Source organism: Narcine bancroftii, chromosome 4 (genome assembly GCF_036971445.1).
Source record: "Narcine bancroftii isolate sNarBan1 chromosome 4, sNarBan1.hap1, whole genome shotgun sequence".
NCBI classification, from domain to species: domain Eukaryota; kingdom Metazoa; phylum Chordata; class Chondrichthyes; order Torpediniformes; family Narcinidae; genus Narcine; species Narcine bancroftii.
In genome coordinates this window covers 288,432,778-288,456,519 of record NC_091472.1, presented here as the reverse complement: position 1 = coordinate 288,456,519, position 23,742 = coordinate 288,432,778, and the positions used below count along the sequence as shown (strand labels likewise).

The window sequence follows — 23,742 nt, the reverse complement described above, 5'->3', positions numbered from 1 at the left end:
GTCTTTTTTTTGCCAAACAACTTCTTTCTTGGTAGTGGGTTTAGATTTTCCTTTTTTAAAAATAGTAATAATGATATATGATTAAATGTGGGGTACCTTGGGATGAAATTATATGATTTAAGTGTAATGTATCTTCTTGACTTTTAACACATCTGTATGTACTCTAAAATTTCACATCCAAAAATACAATGTTAATAAAAATATTGAAAGAGCTTTTAGTCTCAGGAAGTATTGAAATATTCCTTCATGGGTCACACCATAATACAACCAGCACACTTTTAGCTACTGAGGAACTTTGGTTAAGTAATGTGATTTTAAATGTACTATATCGACCCAATGACGCCACAGTGAACTACCATCCTTTAAAACTAATTGACCAGAATATCTGTCCTGCAACAAAAAGGAATTACTGTTGTAACTGTCTTATCATTGTTTTAGGTCAGATTGTTTGAGTAGATTGTTGGAATCCCTCACCAATCACTGAGCAGCACTGTTGACTTAATCTGTCAACACACCACAGAACTTCCCAGCCTGTGTCTCAGCAGGTAGTCTCCTCTTCCAGTGACAGGCTTTACTTATATTCTCAGTATTTCCACAGTACTGACTGAGATCAAAGAAAGGAATGGTCCTTGTGATAGAACAGATTCTATCACCAATGTGTATATGTACAGATGGTAGTGTAGGATGACTGTGATTGGCTGAGAGTGTAGCCACACCTACTGGCAGGTCTTAAAGGATTGCTCCTCGCCAGACCAGGTCATTCTGGACTGGTCGACCTACTTGTGATATGCTCCAGTCTTTTTAGTTAATAAAAGCCTTGGTTTGGATCAACAAGTCTTTGATTCTTTCGACGTGCATTACAGTCCTCTGTTCAGTCTGGGCCTGACAGGTCAATTGGAGGTGTGGGGGAAGAGGGAGGATGGGGGTAGGATGTGTATAGAAAGGCTTGATAGGAAAAAAAATCTTGTTATTTCAGTTTGATAACATTTCATCAAGATTGCTGAAATAAAAGATCATTGTAAAGTGGTCTCCCTCTGCAGATACTGCCTGCTTTTTAAATAAATTTAACATTTAGACATACAGCACGATAACAGGCCATTTCGGCCCATGAGTCCGGGGTGCTCAATTACACCAAATTAACCTACAACCCCAGTGTGTTTCGAATGGTGGGAGGAAAATGGAGCCCCAGGCAAATCTCATGCTGACACAGAGAGAACATGCAAACTCCTTGCAGACCACATGAGATTCGAAACCCAGTCCCGATTGCCGGCGCTGTAACGGTGGTGTGCTAATTGCTACACCAACAAATAGAAGTTTTAAATGGTCATCACCATTAACTGATAAAAAGAGGATGATCAGTGCGTAATAAGTCAATAACCATCACCTGTAACATTGGATAGGGGGTGCAGAGACTTACTGAGATGGCATGACATTGAAAGTCTTCCATTGTATTGGCTACCCATTTCTAGAAGGTTCCTTTTGAACCCTCAAATTTCTTTACCATGTTAAGTCTCCTGAACCCTTTCTCATTCTGCAGATACGCATATATTATGAAAACTGAGCTTGACAGTTTACTGTTGATAGATTTTTTTCATTTATAACTGTAAACAGACAAATAATCAAAATTTAAAACATTCTAACAATTCTTGCCTATAATTGTAGCTATTTTTGACCTGCTTAAACTTAAAACCTGGGCTAATTGACTCCATCTATCCTAATGATGCCTGTCTGCAAATTAGTCACTTAAGTTGATGTTTTAATTTGTCCAATAAAAATTATTCTACAAAAACTGATCTATAATCTTTGAAGTTAAATTGAAGCAAGTTGCCATTTTATCTTGATCAATAATATATAAACTATAATATTCAAAAAGTAGCCGAGCATTGTTTACCTCGACAACTAGCTGTGCATTTGCTTATGGTTAAAGGCCTTTTTCTTGCATCCTCTGCAACGGCAACTTGATCAAAGATTGGAGAATTAGGCCAACTGGTTGCTCCCAAGATAAACCTCCCAAAATGGTTTATCCCCAAATATTTCATTCTTCTTTCCATTTCCCAATTATGGTGATGATATTGACTGGCTCTTAGACTAACATCATGTGCGGACGAGAGCTGGTATACATCTTTCCATGTGTACCAAAGAGTCCAGCATAGCATAGGATTGGATGCATGCTTGGCTGCCAAACTCTTTCAGGTATTCACCAGGGTTGCTTGGCTGTGGCAGCTTTTCTTGAGCTGGAAACTGAGTAATAGTGGATCAGAAATTTCAATCCAATACTTTGTGGCCCTGAAATTTCTCTGAGCTTTAATTTTTTTTCTCTTCTAAGATGATCTGGTTTCCCCCAGATTTTAGAACAGAATTAAAGTTTGTTGTTGGCCATTGAATTCACTGAGGGGATGAAAGAAAGGGATGGAAAATTAAGAGCTACAGCATATTAATAGGCCTTTCCAGCCCATGAGCCCATGCCACACCAATTAACCTACAAATCCCACACATTTTTGGACGAAATCAGAGCACTTGGAGAAGTCCATGCAGAAACGGGGAAAACACAAACTTCTGTCAGAGAGCGTGGGTTTCGAACCTGGATCGTGGGTGCATTGCCAAGTGTCATGCCGGTTTTGATTATTTTCAAAAAATTATTTGGGCAGGAAAACTAGGTAATCATATTCAAGGAAGAAACAGGAAAAATGAAAAATAAAACATTTGAATATTTGGGCTCTATTGTTTTTTTATAGCTGACTTGCCAAAGCTCTTCCATTTCTCGTATTGTCCTAACCTCGGCTTTACAAAGTGCCCTGTCTCAAATCATTGCTGCCTGACACATAAAGATGTCTTGTCTGCCTGTCAGACAAAGGCAGACATTTCCATGGTTTTCTATAGACAACAAAAAAAACCCTCCCCTTTACAGAAGAGGTTTGAATTTTTAAAAAATCCTGCTAGTGTTGTCCTCAAAGTAACTTGATTTCTTAAATCTGTCAGCTTCAAATGGGCAACTGTATTTTCTAGGAGTTTGTCAATCCAGATGACCAAACTTCCTTTTTAAAAAAACCGATAATCAAGTGCTATATAATTTGTTTGATGTGACTGCATTCCAATGGCTTAGATATATGAAGAATTCTGATTCACTTAAGTTAAAACACTGCATGGCAACATCAATTTATCTCAAATTCAGTAATATACCAAGTAATTCAAACATATTTTCAGGTTCATAAAGTTAGTTGATGTCTATTTCAAAAGCTCACTTTTCCAGTACTCAAAATTATCTTCTTTGGCTTGGCTTCGCGGACGAAGATTTATGGAGGGGGTAAAAAGTCCACGTCAGCTGTTGTGAAATAAACCACTTGTTTAGATAATGTTCTATTAAGACATTGAATAATTGAAAAATTACTAGCTATGATTTGAATTTGGTTACTGTTAGCTAATGCAACTTTGCTGAAAAATAAAGAGATTAGAAAAAGATGTTGATTCATTCAGAGCAATTTTTCTTTACCCATAAGATAGGTATCGAAGAAAGGAAACAAGGAATCTTTACACAAGGTGCAAAAAGAGGAGAGCCCAAAAGAACAAATATCTGGCAATGTAGCAGTTTTGGCTGACATCCAAAAAGGAAACAATTGGAACACATTAAAACCTTTCTGCTTCCTTGGAAAAAAGATTCACTGACGAGACTTTGACACAGCCGCTTCGTTCCAGGACATTTGCGGCTTTTTTACACTACACCTGCTGTGTAAAAAGCACCGACACGGAACGGGAGAGTCATTTCAGTCCCAGCTTTTATCCGGCAGGAGAGGTAGAAACAGCACCAGAACGCCGTCTGTGTCAAAGGGGAATCTGGCATCCAGAGGCAACTCTGGATGCGTATGTGTGCCGTATTTAAACACTTAAATCTTTGTTTTAATACCACTGCCCTGCTCTCTCCCAGCAGTCCGCAATTATCCAGCAAAGGTAAAAGGCAGAGTTGATCTGGCAGGCAGCCAGTAGTTTACTGGGGAATACCTGACCGGCAGGCACTTGGGGTTTAACCTACTCGCATGCTCCCATAAAATGCAGATGTCTTAAATGAGCTGGAGATGAAATGGCTGGAGCTGAAATAGTGATGAATCCTCTACTGGACTCACCATTTTGTTAGGTGGGTGAGGAGGAGAACGAGAGATGATTTAATTCATAAGTACATATTTATGGTTTTGGCTGGACAGATGTGGGGTGGCTGGCTGTTGGCCTTTCAAAATAGGGCTTGATCATTCGCGAATAAGATAAAAAGTACGTATCAAAGGGGACTGAATCCGGAACAGTCCGGAAGGAGGGTGTGAACACTCAGTTACTGAATATATTCAAGTCAGTCACTGATGGACCTTCAGATAGGGAGAGGAAATTAGTGTTAAGGAGTTGGAATGTGATAAAACCCAGCCTCCACAATGATCCCACCACCCCGCTCTCAGCTGCCTGCAGGTGTCTCAAGTCACCTTGAGCTGTAAGCAAACTGGTCTGTGGGTTTGTCCTCAATTTGAAGCCTGAAGTGCACCACCTCACTCCCCCCTGACAGCCCACTACAAGCCCTCAGCGATAGATAGCAATGATTAGTAAGGGATTGCTTAAGGAGGTATGTGAGTGGAAAGAAAAAGTTTGAAAACCACTACTATAGATCAATACTTGCAGTAGATTTTCCCACACTCCTTTATAAATGGTGTGCATGAGCTTTATTCCTACTATGATTTTTTTCATTCTCTTCTATTGAATGTGTGTTAATAAAAGTAATGTTTGATTGCAAACCCTTGTGTCCAGTCTCATTTCTCTCCAACCCGACATTTTCTCAACACAATGACCAGTGTGGGGACTAGCAGTGAGCTGCCAGGAGAATCACCCGACAACCCTGCCACCAGCCCCTAATGATAGATAGCCATGAGGCTAGTGAGCCATGCAGTGACAATAATCACTGTTGCCATTACTTACCATTATCACCCAAATTTCAACTTCGCATACAAGACTGGGGGGAATATTCTTGACCCATTTTTGGGTGGAAAAAAGTGGGTCTAACATGCTGTCAAATATGGTATATTATACATGACACTATATGCCGATGCTGTTATGTTACATGTCCTGCCTCTTTTTCTCCCAGAATGCTGGGTTTTTGAGTAAAAAGACACACTGACCCGGCATCATGCTGGCTTTGTTTGGTTCAGTGACCAGAGCTGGGTTAATGCTGGGTCTTCCTTATGGCAATATCGTAGGATTTCTGTGTAAAAATCCTTAAGAAACACCAAAGACAATGCTTCAAATATACCCCCCCATGGTTCTTAAATTTACAAGGATGTTATAAATCCCAGATTTTTATTAACGCACAATACAAAGTGAATTCAAAGCCAAATTTTCCTCATGCTACAAGGGAGATAGCTTTACAAAAATAATTTGTCCGTTAAGAGTTGAGTTAGTGACTTGACGATTTCATCTCTTCACTTGTTCTGTCCTCTCTCCTTCCATGACTACCCTGATAAATAGCCACAATTTTATTCATAATGTACTGATAACATTTGATTTCCTGGTTAAGAATCGAATGCTAATGCGAGTTTTGTAGCTTTCCAATGTAATCCATGCATTATGAGGGGTTACAAAATCTTTCCTTACTGACTTGTATCAGTTTAAAAGTGATTATTCCAACTTGAAAGACTATGTAAAACATTGTAAAGCAGTCATTTCAAAGCACTCTAAAGTGCATGCAGGCTAACTTTATTATTTTAAATGTGGGATGTAGCTGATGTTTTTACAGTAACTTCCTGTTCTTGTATTTTTTTTCCAAAAGACCACCTATAGCTGAGTAATCTGGTGTCAACTTTATTATTTTAAATGTGGGATGTAGCTGATGTTTTTACAGTAACTTCCTGTTCTTGTATTTTTTTTTCCAAAAGACCACCTAGAGCTGAGTAATCTGGTGTCAGAACTTGGCCAATTTCCATGAGAACAAACTTTAGCACTCCTTAGAAAAAGTTTCAGGAATGGTCAAACACCAGAGTGGTACTCAGGCTATTTTAATGTAAGAGTTTGATAGGCTAATTTCATGCTGCCAGATAGTACGTCCAAAACAAATGAAGCAACCTGTTTAGTATTATTTTGCTTCTTGTACTTAACAATGGGTTTAATTTCCTCTCTGGTCCAGCTGTCCTCTGGGATGCAATGCTAAACCAGGAACTATTCTTAAAATGGTGATCATCACAGGATGAATCAATTACATAGGAAGCCTACCAACCTGAATACATATGAGATTGTCTGATCTCGGAAGCTAAGCGGGCTCAGGCCTGGTCAGTACTTGGAGGGGAGACTGCCTAGGAACACCAGGTGTTGTAGGTTTCTGTGAGGGGTGCTGGACAAGTGATGAGTCTCTGTCTGCTTTTTCATAGACAAAAGTTAAAGAATTTCATGTATGTTACATTCTAAATATAGTATTATGTGACAATAATGGAACCTTTTACCCTTACTTTGTTAAGCTTGACATGAGGTGAGAGCTATTTGAATATTGATAAATTCCATACAATTTGATACTGATAGCTAATTCCTTTGAACATTTATGTTTCATGCATATTTCTAAGAAATGGATAATTAGCAATAACAAATGGGTTTGTGAAAGTACACTGAAGCATTTAAAAGCTCCTTAATTTTTGTATGTTACTTCAATATCAGTAGTCATGTCAATTATGGAATCTTGAAGGACTTTTAGTTGCTAGTATAAATATCTGCTATTTCTTCATTTAAATCAACTTTCTTAAATTGTAGATGTGTAAGTGAAAATTCAAACTTTAGTATAATTTAAAAAAAAATAGATATTCAGCTTTAGTATTGAGCAGGTAAGGGCATATTAGTGAACAGTTTTTAAAAATCACTTGGAAACACTCACAGACCAATTTAAATAAAACTCTTAGTTTCCTTCTCCAATCCAAACTTTGTACATATGCATATAGAACCCGATGAAACAGTGCATCTCTGGATCCATACATACTCAGGCACACAAATGACTTACATACAAGATCACAAGATAAATGAACAGAAGTAGACCATTTGGCCATCGAGTCTGCTCCGCAAATCCACCCTGAGCTAAACTGTTCACACATCTAGTTCCAAGATCTGGCCTTTTCCCCATATCCCTTGATACCTTGACTAATTAGATACCTATTAATCTCCCCCTTAAACTCCCCCAATGATCGGGCCTCCACAGCTGTACATGGCAATGAATTCCACAAATCCACGACCCTCTGGCTACAGAAATTTCTCCTCATGTGTTTTAAATGGGACTCTTCTAATTCTAAGACTGTGCCCTTTTGTCCTGGATTCACCCACCAAGGGAAACATCTTATTCACATCTACTCTGTCCAATCCTTTTAGCATTCAAAATGTTTCTATAAGATCCCCTCTCATTCTTCTATTCTCCACTGAATAGATTCCAAGAGCTGCTAAGTATTCCTCATATGTTAGCCCTTGCATTTCAGGAATCATTCTGCCAAATCTTTGTACTCTCTCTTATATTATTACAACCTTTCAAAGATGAGGGACCCAAAACTGCACACAGTACTTCAATTGTGGTTTTACCAGTGCCCCATAGAGTCTCATCGACCCCTCTTTACACTTGTACACTATTCCTCTTGAAATGAATGCCAACAAAGCATTCGCTTTCTTTACTGCCTGATCCAACCTGGTTGTTAACCTTAAAGTTGTCCTGCACAAGGATCTTCAAGTCCCTTTGGACCTCTGAATTTTTGAGTTTTCTCCCCATTCAAATAATAATCTGCCTGTTTATTTCCTTTTCCAAAATGTATAACCGCACATTTCTCAACATTGTATCTCATCTGCCATTTCTTTGCCTACCCTGCCAAGCTGTTCAAAACTCTCGTCATCCTTTCGGTTTCTTTCACACTTCCTACTCCCCTACCTATCTTGGTGTCATCTGCAAACTTTGCCACAAAACCATTCAATCCATAATCTAAATCATCAATATACATTGTAAAAAGAAGCAGCCCCAACACTGACCCCTGCGGAACACCACTAGTATCCAGCAACCAACCAGAACAGGATCCCTTTATTCTTTCCCTTTCCTTTCTGCCTATCAGCCAATGCTCCACCCAATCTAATATCTTTCCTGTAATTCTATGGCCTCTCATGTTATTAAGCAGCCTCTTATATGACACCTTATCGAAGGCCTTTTGAAAATCCAAATACATAACATCCACAGCCTCTTCCTGTCCATCCTACTTGAGACTTTCTCAAAAATTCCATTAGGTTGGTCAGGGAGGATTTTCCCTTCATGAAACCATGCTGGCTTGGACCCATCATGACATGCACCTCGAGATATTTCATAACTTCATCCTTGAGGATCTACTCCAATAACTTTCCAACTATCAGTGTTAGATTAACAGACCTATAATTTTGGGGTTTTTTTTCTGCCTTTCTCCTTTCTTAAACAGTGGAACTACATTTGCGACTGTCCAATACTCTGGAACCATGCCTGAGTCATTTGATTTCTGGAAAATCAATTCCAATGCCTCCACAATCTCCAAAGCCACCTCCTTCAGAACCCATGGGTGCACCTCATCTGGTCCAGGAGACTTCTCCATCTTTAGTCTATTCATCTGACTAAGCCCTATCCCTCTAGTAATTCTGACTGTACTTAATTCTATTCCCTGAGACCTCTGGCTATGATCTTCCTCAGTGAAGATTTATGCAAAATACTCATCTAGTTCTTCTGCCATCTCTTTGTTACCCATACAATTTCTCCAGCATCATTTTCAATCGGTCCTGTATCTACCCATCTCTCTCTTTTACTCGTTATATATTTAAAAAATACTTAGTTTCCTTTTGTATGTTATTTGCCAACTTCCTTTCATAATTCATCTTTTATTTACTAATTACTTTCTTTGTCTCTTTCTGTAAGTTTTCATGTTTCCCAGTCCTGTTTTTCCGCTAATTTTTGCTTCCTTGTATGTTCTCCCTTTTGGTTTCTTATTTTGGCCTTAACCTCTCTTGTTACCCACATTTGTGCCATTTTTCCATTCATGATTTTCTTTATTCCTGGAATATATCTATTCTGCACTTTATTTCTAGTACAAATATCATCCAATTCTGCTCTGCCAGCCCTCCCTCTTACTTTTCCAGTCAACTTGGGCCAGTTCCTTGCTCATACCACTGTAATTCCCTTTGTTCCACTGAAATACTGACACACCTGATATCAGATTTTCCTTTTCAAATTTGAAACTGAACTCAGTCATATTATGATCACTGTTTCCTAAAGGTTCCATTACCTTTAATTCCCTAATCACCTCAGATTCATTACACATCACCCAATCCAAACCTGCCGATCCTCTGGTGGGCTTATCTACAAGCTGTTCCAAAAAGCCATCCCGTAGGCATTCTACAAACACTCTCTCCTGAGATCCAGTACCTTTCTGACTTTCCCAACTGCCTTTCGTGTTAAAATCCCCCATAATTATTTTGATGGTTTCCTTCTGACACACTTTTTCTATTTCCATCTGTAACTCGTAGCCCACTTCCTGGTTGCTATTTGGGGACCTGAATATAACTGCTACCATATGTCATTTCTTAACTCAACCCATAAGGATTTCACCTCTTTTGACCATATGTCTTCTTTCTAATGATTTAATATCATTGCTTACCATCAGGGCCACACCACTCCTCTACCTACTTGCCTATCTTTTCTATATACTGTGAACCCTTGGACATTCAGCTCCCAGTCTTGATGATGGGCACAATGTTTAATCTTTCAATCTGCAGCTGCACAAGGTCATCTACTTTATTTCTATTGCTCCATTCATTAAGTACAGTACCCTTAGACGAGTATTGGTTACCAATTTTGTTGTCTTTCTATTGTACTGCAAATAATCCTATCTTTTCACCTGCCTGCCCTTTATGTTTTCTTTGGTGCACATTATTTTTGACTTTTTTCTAATTTCCTCTCTCTTGACCTAACACCCTGTTTCCCTTCTACCCTAATCTCTGTGCTCACATTCTGATTCCCATCCCCATGCAAACTGGTTTAAACCCTCCCCAACTGCTCTCACAAACCTCCCTGCCAGAATATTGGTTTCCCCCTCTCCCCCCAGTTCAGGTGTAGTCATCCTTTTTGTAGAGGTCAGACCTTCCCCAGCAATTCAAAATAAATATAAATGACAATCATTTATAGGTTTCTAGGATTGTTTGATAGTCTCTTCCTAAGGGAAGAAGCTGTTCCCAGTCCTGGTTTTTATGCTCCTGTACCTCTTCCTTGACGGTCATGTCTTAAAATACGGTTGGCTTGATGGTAAGGGTCCTAAGTGATTCTCCGAGCCCTCTTTAAGCATAGACCCTATAGACTCTAGTGATCTTATCAGCAATTTTAATAACCCTCTGTACTGACCTTTGATCTGATGCTTTGCACTAATCGTATCACAATGTGATGCAACCAGCCAGGACCCTCTCAATTGTGCTCCTGAAGAACATGTTGAGATAGTGGCCAGTAGCCTTGCCCTCCTCAACCTCCATAGGAATTGTGGGCACTAATGTGTTTTCCTGACTAATAAGGAAGTGTTGTGGGTCCAGGAGAGGTTGTCCTTTATATGGATGTCAAGGAACTTCATGCTCCCTACTCCCTCTTTGATGGAGCCATTAATCTGTAGTGGGGAGGTGTTGTCCATCCTCCTGAAGTCCATTCATATCCTTTGACTTGTCCATGTTGAGACTCAGGCTGTTGCTCTTGCAACAAGCTTGTACAAGCCTTTCCACCTCCTCTCTGTAAGTTGACTCATTATAATTGCCGATGTGTCATTTTGTTGGAGCTGAACCTGTTCTTGTCCCCATTAAGAGGACTTGGATGTTTCTAAAAGTTAGTGTTTATTTCCTGCCATTAAATGTACATTTGAAGGTTGAACTGCGATGAAATTTATTTGAATATACTTCTTTAATGCTGTTTAGTTGGGAGTTCGAATGATGGTTAAAGAATGGCAATATATTTCTAACTCAAGGGTGGCCTTTGATTTGGGGAAGAGGGGAGCCTCCAGGGCATGGAATTCCCTGCTCAGGGTGTATACTGAATAAAAGGTCTTGACCCGAAACTTTGACTTACCACTCCTATCTGTGGATCTGATGGAAGTCCCATCAGTTTCTCTTTGTTCACTCTGCAGTTCAAGTTTGTAGATTCTGGAATATTAATTATTGGCTGATGGGATGTAAAAAATATTGACAATTTTGATATGTAACATTTAAAAATGTACTTACGAGTAAAATGGCTGGAGGTGGATGGGTTGACACTGTCACCACTTTCGGCACTCTCACTCCCAGAGATTTCATCATCTGACTCCCTTACTGAAGAACACGGTGAGGTTCCTTCCACATCTTCAAACTTTCTTTTCAAAATTCCGCTCATGGTGCTTTTAAATTATTTACAGCGACTATAACAAAATATACAGCAAGTCGAATAATATCTTAATTAAATAAGAAAGAAATCACAACCATCACTGATAATAATGGCAGTATCTTCAGTAATAAAAGCAATTAATCGTGCAGCAACCTATAAATAACCTGGCTAATTTTGTCTTCAAAATAATAGGTTTACTTTGGTGTGATATATTTTTAAGCTGTCCAGACGAAGCAAGAGCAAGGTAAATGGAAGGCAGCACTTAACTTTACCTGTCATTCTATTTCAGGTTTCATAATCTGAAAAATCTTTAACATTTAAATACACACATCAGTAAGAATGTACAAGATGCACAACCACTCTTGATCCCCTGTGTAGAAATGTAAAGCTCTTCAAAGTTAGTGTTTTCTTTCTATGCACTCCCAGGAAGGTCATTGTGCTTTAGGGCAGCCATTCTCAACCTTTTTTCAGCTGTCCCCTTCCCTGTGAAACAGTTGTTTTGGTTTCTTCCGTACTTCTCTCCTACCGACTACATCCAGAAATATGAAAAATATTTTTTTTACATGAGGTGAAAAGAGAACACGGCTTTTACTTAAATCTGCTGTGGCCCCCATGGGGGCTGTAGGGCCCCTGTTGGATGGCCACTTTAGGGAGTTTAAAATGTGTTAATTTGATTCATCAAAAGGACATTCATATTTGAGATTCATATAAAAGTGGATTTCTTTGGTATTCACATTTAGTTTGATTCCATGTTTGATCAAGGACAGGATTTGTTTTTCACAACACAGAGCTGCAAATAACAAAAGTATCAAGTTGAGCAAGAAATTAAAAGAATGCACCTTGAGCAATTGATCTGGTTGTAACATAATTTGCAACCAACCCCCTGATTCGAGGCCCAAGTAAGATGGTTAAAATGCTTCAAATTGGAACTGGATATATGGATTAAATGCCTACTTTAAGGCTCTCAACTGTATTGTATAATTTGCAAACCACACGGGGCATTTTTGGAATGTTCTGACTGTGCGTCAATTTCTGAAATTAACCCCCACTGACTAAAACTGCTACTTGAACAACCTATTCACACACAAAGACAATAACAATTAAATGGGCTACTTTGGGATATACTTCCACTACAATGGTGGAAATTTGTATTTTCTCTCTATCATGATCCAACATTATGGCAAATATAATGAATGTGATTAATTATAGGTAATAATATGAAGAATACTATCATTCGCATTGCAGGCACTCCCCAGGTTAAAAACAAGTTCTGTTACCGAGGTCTGCCTTTAATTAGGATTTGTATGCAAGTCAGAACAGGTATATATGGTCTTATTTAGTCAGTCATATGTTTTTCTTAAGTATATATTTTACCTTTATATGCGTATAAAACACTTCCCAATACACTATGCAATGTGGAGTTATATTTCGGTGCTTTTGCAAGTAAATCATGAAAATGTGTTCAATCTGCAGGAATCACAAAATTTGTCCCAGCAAAGGCAGACTCGTCTGAACCTTTGCAGCATGACGTTCCAGCAGTGGTGTCGTCTGGGTTCAAAGTTTGATGCAAGTGTTGGCAACTGAAATCATCTCGCTTTTCTCTTTGATGGTGCAATGTGGGGAGGAAGTAAGAAAAAAGCAGTGCTGCTGGAGCTATGTAACAGTAGTGTTGTCACTAGTGCAGACTCTGATCACAGACACACTGCTGCTTTGCAGGGTCCAACTGATCGGCCATGATGCTGACGTCGACAAGTAGATTTTCAACAGCCTTTTAGAGGAGCAGACGAAGTTTTTTTTAAACCATCCTGTAACCATGGAGGTTTGTGCTCAAGATGGAGGCACCTGTGCTTGGCAGCGGACCGGCAAGGGGCTCAGAAGCTGCAGAACTCACACAGGCTGTGGGCTGTTAGTGACTTGCGGTCGAAGGACTCACACCAGGCTGCGGGCTGCTGGGAGTTTGGGAACCAGGATTCGAGAGGGTGCTGAGAGCAAGAAAGGATTCCCAAAGGACCTCGGGCACTGAAAGTTTCCTAAAGGTTTGGATCGGGAGTTCAAGTTGCCGATGGATCGAATAGGAGTCCGTGCGACTGCAGAGGCAAATCCACCTACATTCAGTGTCTCTGAAGGCACTTTTTGTTTTGCTCCTCTTATTGAATTGCCAGGCAATGCCTCTTTGTGTGGCTTTACGGCAGGCAAAAGTTGACATATTCTGTGTATTAGTACATTACAATAAAGGAATCTTGAATCTTTAAATATCATTCCTGGGTCTGACTGTTGGCGTTGCCATTATACTTGCAGAATTTGAGGTCCTGGCTTTGTTTACATCACTGCTCTCATGTTGGTTACCAATACAGAGAAAGTCATCATAATCACTGGGCATTGGGCTAGAGTTTCATGAGGAAGAAACAGTTCTGTTGGATACCCATAATGATTTTTTTTCCTGGTCATCTATTGAGTACCACCAGTTATCCTCTTGGTTATGCAGCGAAATGCCTAATGCAGCTAATCCACTGCAATCATCGATAGTCCTTACTTTTCAATTAAAAACCTCATTATGATTCATGCAACCCACAATAATTAAAAATACTTTGGTTCCTAAGGAGACAAACCTAACAGTTCCTTTGAACTGTACTGTTACTTTACATCTGGAACTTTTCCAAAACTTTATGCATGTATCTGGAGAATAACTACCTCTTCATTTCCATATTTTATCTAAGAAAATGTTATTGCTTTATTAATTGTGAGATTATTTATTTTAGTTGGCTTAAAAGATTCCATTTTATTATATTGAAGCCTGAGTTTTGACTCTCAGAGGAATTAAGATATATTGATTGGTATTGGATACAAATCAAGTGTTTTGTCAGTGAACTGTAGTTTATGGGAATGAGATAAATTTATAATTCTTTAAGTTAAATGCACATATTCTATTGAAATTATTATGGTCGTAAGATTTCTAGGCCAGTTATTTTTATTTCTTGCAAGATTTGGAATTAATTTTAAACCACAATTTTACCACTTCACCCAACACCTACCCTCAAATTGTGGGTCTAAATGGGAGCTTTCCGTAGCCAACCATTTGAAGTCGCCTAACCAATGCAATTCAGATACACCAGGCCTCGACCTTACTGGTTGTCAGGGTGAGGTCAAACATAAGCTTGAGGAACAGCCTATCATGGAGTGAAACACGACGCTGTGATTCTGAAAAAACATAGAATGCTGGAGGAATTTGACTGGGTCCAGAGAAGGTAAAGGTACACGACTGACGTTTTGGGCCTGAGCCCCTTCCTCAAGGTAAAGGAAGCAGCAGGCAGATGCCTGAATTGAAGAAATGACAGGGGGAGGAGATCAACAGACAAAAGATAATAAATGAATATGAAAAGTGAGAATCGATAGGGGGGAGGGAAGGAGAGGTTTTTCCTCTGTGAATGCAAAGGGAAAAAGGGAGAGTGAGAGCGCGTGCACTGCAGGAAAGGAGATACGGGGCCTTGGCTAATGGAAACCCGAGAAGTCTATGTTAAATAGAGAGTGCCCAGACGGAATATAAGGTGTTGTTCCTCCAATATGCATGAGGTCTCAGTCTGGCAGTGCATGAGACCATGGACAGACATGTTGGCAAGGAAATAGGGTGGGGAATTGAAATGAGTGGCCACTAGGAGATCCCTGATATTGCAGTGGACAGAGCAGTGTTCCCCCGGTCTGTGCCCAGACTCTCTGATGTAGAGACCACCACAACAGGACTACCAGATGCAAGAGCTGACCCTCTACAGATTCACAAGTGAAATGTTGCTTCACTTGGAATGAATATTTGGAGCCCGGAATGGTGGTGAGGGAGGAGGTATGTCACAGCAGTCACAGAGCCGCCTATTTCAATTCCCCAACCCATTCCCTTGAATGCTGCGATACCTGTTGAGTTCTTCCAGCACTTCTGTGTTTGAAAAACATATTATATTCTTCCTGGATAGCCTTAATTTGTCCAATTTTAGTTTACACCAACACCCATCTGATTCTACTGTTTCCATCTCTTCTTTACCTACTCCATCTCCCCTCTCTTTTTTATCAATATTTTTATTGGATTTTATATGGTGAATTGGATCAGCAAGTTTTCTGATGACACAAAGATACAAAAATCTATCCAATTGGAAAAAATTACTTACAATTTAAGAAATAAACATAAAACATATTTACGTATATGGAGCCCATAGATATATAACTGGGTGAGTCTTATTCTTTGCCGGTCCCAATGACTTGGCCAGATACTACAGATAATACTTGATAGTTAAGTCCTCTGTGCTCTCTGCCCGCCATCATATCATTTTTTAAAATATTTTCTATCTATTTTCTTTCTTTAGTATATCTTATGGGGCTGGGGTTAGGGAGGATTTTAGTTTTAAGGGGAGAGGTATATTTTGATTTTGTAGTCAGTAGCAATTTGTATTAAAATGATGGATGTATGTGGATTATATATACTACACGTATGCAAACTTTAAAACAAAGTATTTAAAAAAAAAAGGAGGCATCGTGGACTGCGAGGAAGATTTTCAAAACTTGCAAAGAGATCTGGACCAGCTGGAAAATTAGGCCAGTAAATGGCTGATGGAATTTAATGCAGATAAGTGTGAGGTGTTGCACATTGGAAGAGCGAATCAGGGTAGGACGTACACAGTAAATGGAAGGCCAATGAGGAGTGTGGAGGAGCAAAGAGATCTGGGAATACATAAACATTGTTCCCCGAAGGTGGCGTCGCATGTGGACAGGGTTGTAAAGAAAGCTTTTGGTGTCTTTGCCTTTATAAATCAAAATATTGAGTATAGAAGTTGGGATGCTATGTTGGAATTTATTGGTAAGACCACACTTAAAATATTAAGGGCAGTTCTAGTTGCCCAGTAGCAGGAAAGAGAGCAAAAAAATAAAAAAGCGCAGAGAAGATTTACTAAGGTGTTGCCGGGTCTTCAGGAGTTGAGTTACAGGGAAAGATAAAACAGGTTAGAACTATACTCCTTGGAACGAAGAAGAATGAAGGGAGATTGATAGAGGTTTATTAGATTATGAGGGTTACAGATGGAGTAGATGTGAGTGGGATGTTCCCACTTAGATTGGGGGAGATAAATACAAGAGGTCATAGCTGTAGGCTGAAAGGGGAGAGGTATAAGGGGAACATTAGGAGAAAGTTTTTCCCTCAGAGAGTGGTAGGAGTGTGGAATGAGCTGCCATCTGATGTAGTGAATGCAGATTCAATCAAGTTTTAAAAATAAATTGGATAAATACATGGTTAGGAGAGGTCTGGAGGATTATGGAATGAGAAGAGGTCAGTGGGACAAGCTAGTTTTATTGGTTGGCACTGACCAGAAGGGTCAAATGGCCTGTTTTTCTATACTGCAATCTTCTTTGTTTAATCAAGGGTAATATATAGAAAAGAATATACAGAAAAAATCTGTTATATAAGAAAAATAAAACTATTATATAAAATCTCAATATTGTAACAGTCAAACAGAGACAAATGGCCTGGATGAAGATGGGTAAGCTGGCGGATGAGACGAAGATTGGAGGAGTTGTGGATGGAAATGAAGGTTGTCAAAGGTTACAAGAGGATAAGGACTGGATGCAGAGTTGGCAGAAAAGTGGCAGATGGATTTCAATCTGGATCAGTGTGACGTAATGCATTTTGGAAGGACTAACCAGAAAGCTGAGTACAGGTTTAATGGTCGGTTACTTAAGAGTGTGGATGAACAGAGGGACCTTGGGGTTCAAATCCGTACATCCCTCAAGTTTGCTGCACAGGTTAATAGGATAGTTAAGAAGGTTTATGTGATGCTGGGATTCATTAATAGGGGATCGAATTTATGTAAAGAGGTCTTGATGCCACTCTACAAATCTTTGGTAAGATCACACTTAGAATATTGTATCCAGTTCTGGTCACCTCATTATAGGAAGGATAAGGAAGATATGGATAGGGTGCAGAGGAGGTTTAACAGGATGTTGCTTGGATTGGGAAACAAGTCTTGTGAGGCAAGGTTAGCAGAGCTGGGATTTCTGAATTTGGAGCATGGAAGGATGAGAGGAGACTTGATAGAAGATTATAGGGTGGACAGCCAGCACATGCTTCCTAGGGTAGGATCAGCAAACACCAGAGGACGTGTGTACAAAGTTAAGGGAGGGAAATTGAGGGGAGACATCAGATAAGTTGTTTTTTTATTATTTTATTATTATTTTTTTTTTTACAGAGAGTTGTGGGTACCTGGAATGCCTTAATGGGGGTGGTGGTGGAGGCTGAAACATTGGGAGCATTTAAGAGACATGAATGGAAGAAAAATAGGGGATTATGGGGTAAGGAGGGTTTTGTATTTTTTTGTTATTTTTTAAGGAAGTGATATATGGGTCAGCACAACAGTGAGGGCTGAAGGGCCTGTACTGTGCTGTATTGTTCTATATAACATATGGTTAATTAAAAAAGATAAAGTAAATATTATACTATACTACAAATTCTATCCCCTACCCTTCTGAAGTTATCTGATAAGTGCACATAATTTCATTCCTATTCAAATAAACCATAAACTCACAAAACAAGATGTGATTTAAAAATTTTTTTAAATAATTAATAAAAGGACCCTATTAACTTAGAAAATGTAAATTTGTTACAATAGAAGAACATCTGATATTTTTCCATAGTTAGGAATGCCATCATATCAGATAGCCATTGAGTATGTGAAGGAGGGACAACACCTTTCCATCTCATCATTATTGAATGTCTAGCAATATGGGAGAAAAAAAGAGACTACATGGGATTGACCACTCTGTCTTAACTTTTCTCCCCCTACTCCTTCTCAGTGGTCTCTCCCTCTATCTATCTCTCCACCTCTCTCAGTTTCTGTCCTATACCCTTTTGGACACTCGAGGTCCTTTCATTTTTATATTTGTAACTTCACCTTTTTATCCCTATCTTGATAAAAGGTCCTGACCTGAAATATTAACTAACTATTTAGACCCATGGATAGTGTCTGACCTGCTAAGTTCCTCCAGCAATTTTGTTTTTTGCTTGCTCAAATCTTCCACTGAGATCTGTGCCAGAGACTGAATACTTCTCAAAGTGAAGTCTTCCACTCAGCAGATTGCCATCAGTGGTACAACTGTGCACCAATGTGGATGAAGAAAGGTGCCTTCCTGCAGATCTTCCCAAACTTCTGACTGTAAAAGCCACTTGCTCAACTCAAGACTGGGTTGACCTGGTGTATGTACACAGTCCATTCAACAACAGGGTGAAAGGGAAGCATAACCTTTAATTTAAATAAGATAGTTTAAATATTTCAATTATTTTAAGTGCTTGTTTTCAGTCTTTTGACTTGAGAAACCTTCATAAATGCCTTAACATTATTTTTAATCTTTGACATATTTCAGAGTAATTTTGAATTTTTTAAATGACAGCAAGCGTTATTTATTTGTGATTTTAGCACACAGAGATGTGTAGTTTCTTCCATGGTTTTATACAAGTTAAAGATGGTTCCCCCAGTACACAGTAAGTATGAGTGACAATTATGTCATACGCATGAAAGTGTATATACACAACAGCAACATTTTGGGAAAGGCTCTGTGACACACTGCACCTTGCTGAGAGTGATTTCCCAATGGAAGTCTGTGCCTGGGAATCATTCTGCTGGAAGCATTGTGGCCTAGGGTGCAGACATCCTGTAATTTCAAGGCTGATGCAAGATATTTCTCAAGCTAAACTGGCACCTTGGCCATTTTATTCTGAGCAGGGTAAAAAAAATAGCATCTTTCCAACACTATGTTAGGGCATTAATAGTTATATCCTGTCTACCAAGCATATGTATTTAGGTAAAATTTAAAAAAAGGTACAATTGTCAGAGCTGGATCAATTTTTTAATCAAAACTAGAATTTAAATACTCACTGTATAGACAAGAGTCCACATTTTTACAGTCATACTAAAATTGTATAATTAAGGTGAATGAATCATTTGGGTCTGTTTATAATCACCCGAGTTATTTCTAAAATGACTAATTACTGGTTGCCTTGATCACCATTTAAGACCTAAAATTATGACAAAGCTTTAAACATACAACAAATACACAAAAATGCATGAAATTACATTTTTGCATTTTAAGCGTTAATAGCTTGAAAAATACCATTCAATACATTTCTAAATATTCCCATGACAGTATTTGGATTTACTGATGACCTTAAGTTATCACAAGCATATGATGTTTCTTTACCCTTAATTTACACAATAGAAACAAGTCCCATTGGGTTAAATCTCATCAAAATGATTGCGAACAACCTTTTATGTAGCTGCTATAATTATCTTAAAACATCTCAATGTGCTTCACTGACCAAATTGTTCCCAGATCTCTGTAATGGTATAGTAAAAGAGACAGTTTTAAGGCACTAATTAAAAGGAAGAGAAAAAATGATTAAAGTGATATACAGATGCTACGAAGGGAATTCCAGAGATTAGTGTCTGGCAGCTGAAAGAAGTCAACTAACGGTGCAAATAAAATTATGGATGGTCAAGACACCAATACAGAAGCAGCACTGACATCACATAGCTCGCAGAGATAAATAAGGAGGGAAGTGAAACACAAATCTGCATACACTTTTGTAGTAAAAATAAGGAAATGCTGGAGAAACACAGCTGATCTCACAGCATCCATAGTAAATTACTGATGTTTTGGGCCTGAGCCCTTCTTCAAGGTAGAAGAATTGAACATGAAAGTGTCAGAATAAAGATTAAAGACTTTTTTTGGGGGGGGGTGGGGGGCGGAGTAGTCCAGACCTAGAAAAAGTGCCACAGGAAGGTTTTTGAAAAAAAAGAGAAATTTAAAAATTGAAGAGCCAGGGTAGCTCATCAATCAGAGTGGTGATGGGCAAACAGAACTTGATGAGAGTTAGGTCAAACAACAGAGCTTTGTATCACTTCCAATTTCAAACCTGAAACATAAATACAGCGTACGATGAGTGCTTCTCCATCAAAAGGCCAGACCTGATGTTTTGTAAATCAGTACTTTTAACAAGTATTTCTAACAGAGCAACAGGCTTGCAGTTCCTGAACATGGGGACAAATCCTTAAAAAAAATTCTTGCAATGATTGTTTCCATTATTTCTGGTAAAAATCATTCAACTGGAAGTCTTTAGAAAACCGATGAGCTATTCAACATTTTCTGTTATGTTTAAAATATTTCCAAGTTAACTGTATGTCGCCTTAATTACTGGAATCTGTTTAATAGTAAATTGAAGTGATTTCATAAAGGAGAATGTTAATATCAGGCAGTGAAATACCACCATTCAAAACGTCAACTCATCAGTCCATAACAAATGATATACACATTGAATTCCATGATAGTACAAATAATGACTCAACATTTTCCCCTAGGATTGGATGCCAAAATACTGCAAGAGCAGGGTTGCATACAGCATGTGAAATGTACTGATCCATTATAAACTGCCAAACTTGCCTGAAATGTGCAGTTTATGGTCTCATTTTCCTGATACCTAGTGCATACTAATTATCTGCTTTCTAGTGCATGACTGATGCAGAAAAAATAAAACCTAATTAACAGCATTTTGATGCTAACATTGCAATGATAGAAATCCAAAATTCAGAGCACAATGTCTCCTTCCATTTGACACTTCAATGCTGCAGAACAGTTTGCTGCCGGTAGCATACCACATTGTGACTTTTACCCGCCCTTTAATAACACCTTTTGCTTCACCAGATAACAAAAGATGTACAGTACCTTGTGTGACTTGCATTTGCCCAGCACCACAGGGATGTCCGCAGATCTGAAACTGTTATTCTTTCCAGCACAGAGAGAAATACTAGCACTATATGCTTTTGTTGTTTAATGACAGCAGTACACTCTACAAAGGCTCATTAGCTTCTGCTGCCTGAACAGCTCCAGTCTGACTCAGACTCCCTGTAAAATCACAAGGGAGGAATGTCTGAAACAGCCAGGCATGTCAGTGTTCCACTGCCTGGGGATATTTTCAACAGCTCTGAGAAAAGTATGACCATAGCACAACCAGGATGAAGCCTGAATAAATGGTACAGGCTTCATAGAACATAGAACAATAGAGCAAAGTATAGGCCTTTTGCCCTCAATGTTCTCCTGACCCATATATCCCTTCCTTAAAAAAAGTACTAAATCCTCCCAATGCTAAAACTTTCTATTGCTCTTTCACCCATGTGTCTGTCTAAGAGTCTCTAAAATGCCCCCAATGTTTCAACTTCTCCCACCATCCCCGGCAAGGCATTCCAGGCTCCCACAACTCTGCGTTTTTATATAGATATAAAAAACAACTTGTGGTTGATGTCTCCCCAAAACTTCCTTAACTTTGTACCTGTGTCCTCTGGTGTATGCTGATACTGCCCGAGGAAACAGGTGCTGGCTGTCATAATCTGTGCCTCTCATAATCTTGTTGACCTCTATCAAGTGTCCTCTCATCCTTTTATGCTCCAAAGTGAAAAGTCCTAGTTCTGCTAACCTTGCCTACAAGATTTGCTTCCTTTGGTAAGTGTTGACCCACAGAACCTCTAGGTTCGGTAAAGAAGATGAGTATCAATTGTCGAATCATAAAGTTGTCAGTGCTTTGCTCCTATAAATGGCAATAGTTAGCACAGCACTGTTACGGTGCCAGTGAGTGGGACCAAGGTTCAAATCCCATGCTGTTTGTAAGGAGTTTGTATGTTCTCCCTGTTTCTGCTTGGGCTTTCCCCGGGGGCTCCAGTTTCCTCCCACCCTTCAAAATGAACCAAGGTGTAATTGGGCAGCAAAGGGACAAAGGCCGAAAGGGTCTGTTACCGTATTCTATGTCTAAAATTAAACATGTATAAAATTATCTCATTAAAGTGAAATGTATTATGTACAAGAATGATACTGTCAGTTGAATTTATTTAAATTTTAAAATCCATCTTTAGCTTTCAGAAATATTTCATACTCTTATTTCTTTTTGTTAATCTTCTACCTGAAACAGTTCTTGCCAAGGGGAACAATCAGCAAACTTTCCCTGGTTCTGTCTCTCTTGAGCTGCTCATTTGTAGAAGGATATTGAGGGTGCAGGTGATGTGTTCACCTTCCCAGTGGTGTAAGCAGTGTAGCTAAATAAAATATGGCGATAAGAAGGTAATAGATATCTAATGGAGGGTTCTCTCTATTATAAACATGAAGAATATAGAGTACTTTACTGTGCTTGACAGATATTTGGTTAGAAGACAGAATTGTAGCTCCTGGGTCAGAAAATGCTTCACAATGACAAAATGACCCACTTAATTCTTGGCCTATACTGTTAAAGCTGAGACTACATAAAACAAAATGCTGGAAAATATGGGCGATTATTTAATATGAATAAAATTAGGCTCATTTGTGGTGTTGTTATAATTGAATAAGTATCCTGCATTTAAATAGTCTGTCAGCACTGATTGGCAAGACTCACAGATTAAGAACAACATTTTTGCTCAAAGAATCTAACTGCAGAACAAATATCTCAGGAGTTGACACATGCGCAAAGATAAAAGAAAAATGAAACTGTAAAAAAATACAAATAAAATGCAGAAAGTCCTGCAGTTCCATGGTGTACTTAGTTATGCTCCAACCAATGAAGTCAGTTATGTGCATATTCTTCTTCTTTTCTTTGGCTTGGCGGACGAAGATTCATGGAGGGGTAAATGTCCACGTCAGCAGCAGGCTCGTTTGTGGCTGACAAGTCCGATGCGGGACAGGCAGACGCGGTTGCAGGGGAAAATTTGTTGGTTGGGGTTGGGTGTTGGTTTTTTCCTCCTTTGTCTTTTGTCAGTGAGGTGGGGTGGATATAATAAGTACATGATTAGCGTACCATAGCCTTCACCCTGAAGGTCTATGAGATCACTCCGAATTTAATTTCAATTGCTAAATTATTCTTGTGCACATAAAATACTTATGGGGCTTGGTTTCCACCAAGTGTAATGCATACTTTTCAGAAATATTTGAGGTTATTTAGTAAAGAAACAGGGAAAAATTTCAGTTTGTTCTGCAGCTAAATTGTTTTTACTTCTGACTTTATCAGATCAATTGAATAAAAATATGGGTTAACAATTAAAGAGAAATATAAATTCTAAATCATGCATTAGAAAGTAGATCAGTGAACTGAAATATTAACTTTGTTAATAAACAAAGATTCTGTGTATCTATGGGTTTATTTGGATACGTTATACAGATATAATAAAACACGTGTTTATACTGCAACAGTGTCCATGTTCATCAAATCCCTGTACCACCTCAACCATAATACATTTTTAAATTATTTTAAATTAACTATTTAATTTATTTTATTAATTATTTTTAATTTTTTTAAAATTAAATTTAAT

At 38.7% G+C, this 23,742-nt stretch overlaps 1 protein-coding gene across 2 annotated transcripts in view; it reads right to left on the bottom strand.

The window, feature by feature from the left end:
• The window catches only part of csrnp3 (cysteine-serine-rich nuclear protein 3), a 96,899-nt gene that overhangs the window by 19,740 nt on the left and 53,417 nt on the right, over positions 1-23,742 (bottom strand). The window contains exons 1-2 of one of the 2 annotated variants that reach the window (XM_069935329.1): positions 11,251-11,328; positions 11,099-11,172 (exon numbers count right to left, since the gene is read on the bottom strand). Coding sequence is in view for 1 of the 2 variants with exons in the window: in XM_069935328.1 (XP_069791429.1) it covers positions 11,251-11,398 (148 nt within the window). In the remaining variant the exon portion in view is untranslated. Of the gene's footprint in view, positions 1-11,098; positions 11,173-11,250; positions 11,424-23,742 lie in introns of those variants that run through there. The other variant, XM_069935328.1, reaches the window with a different exon arrangement.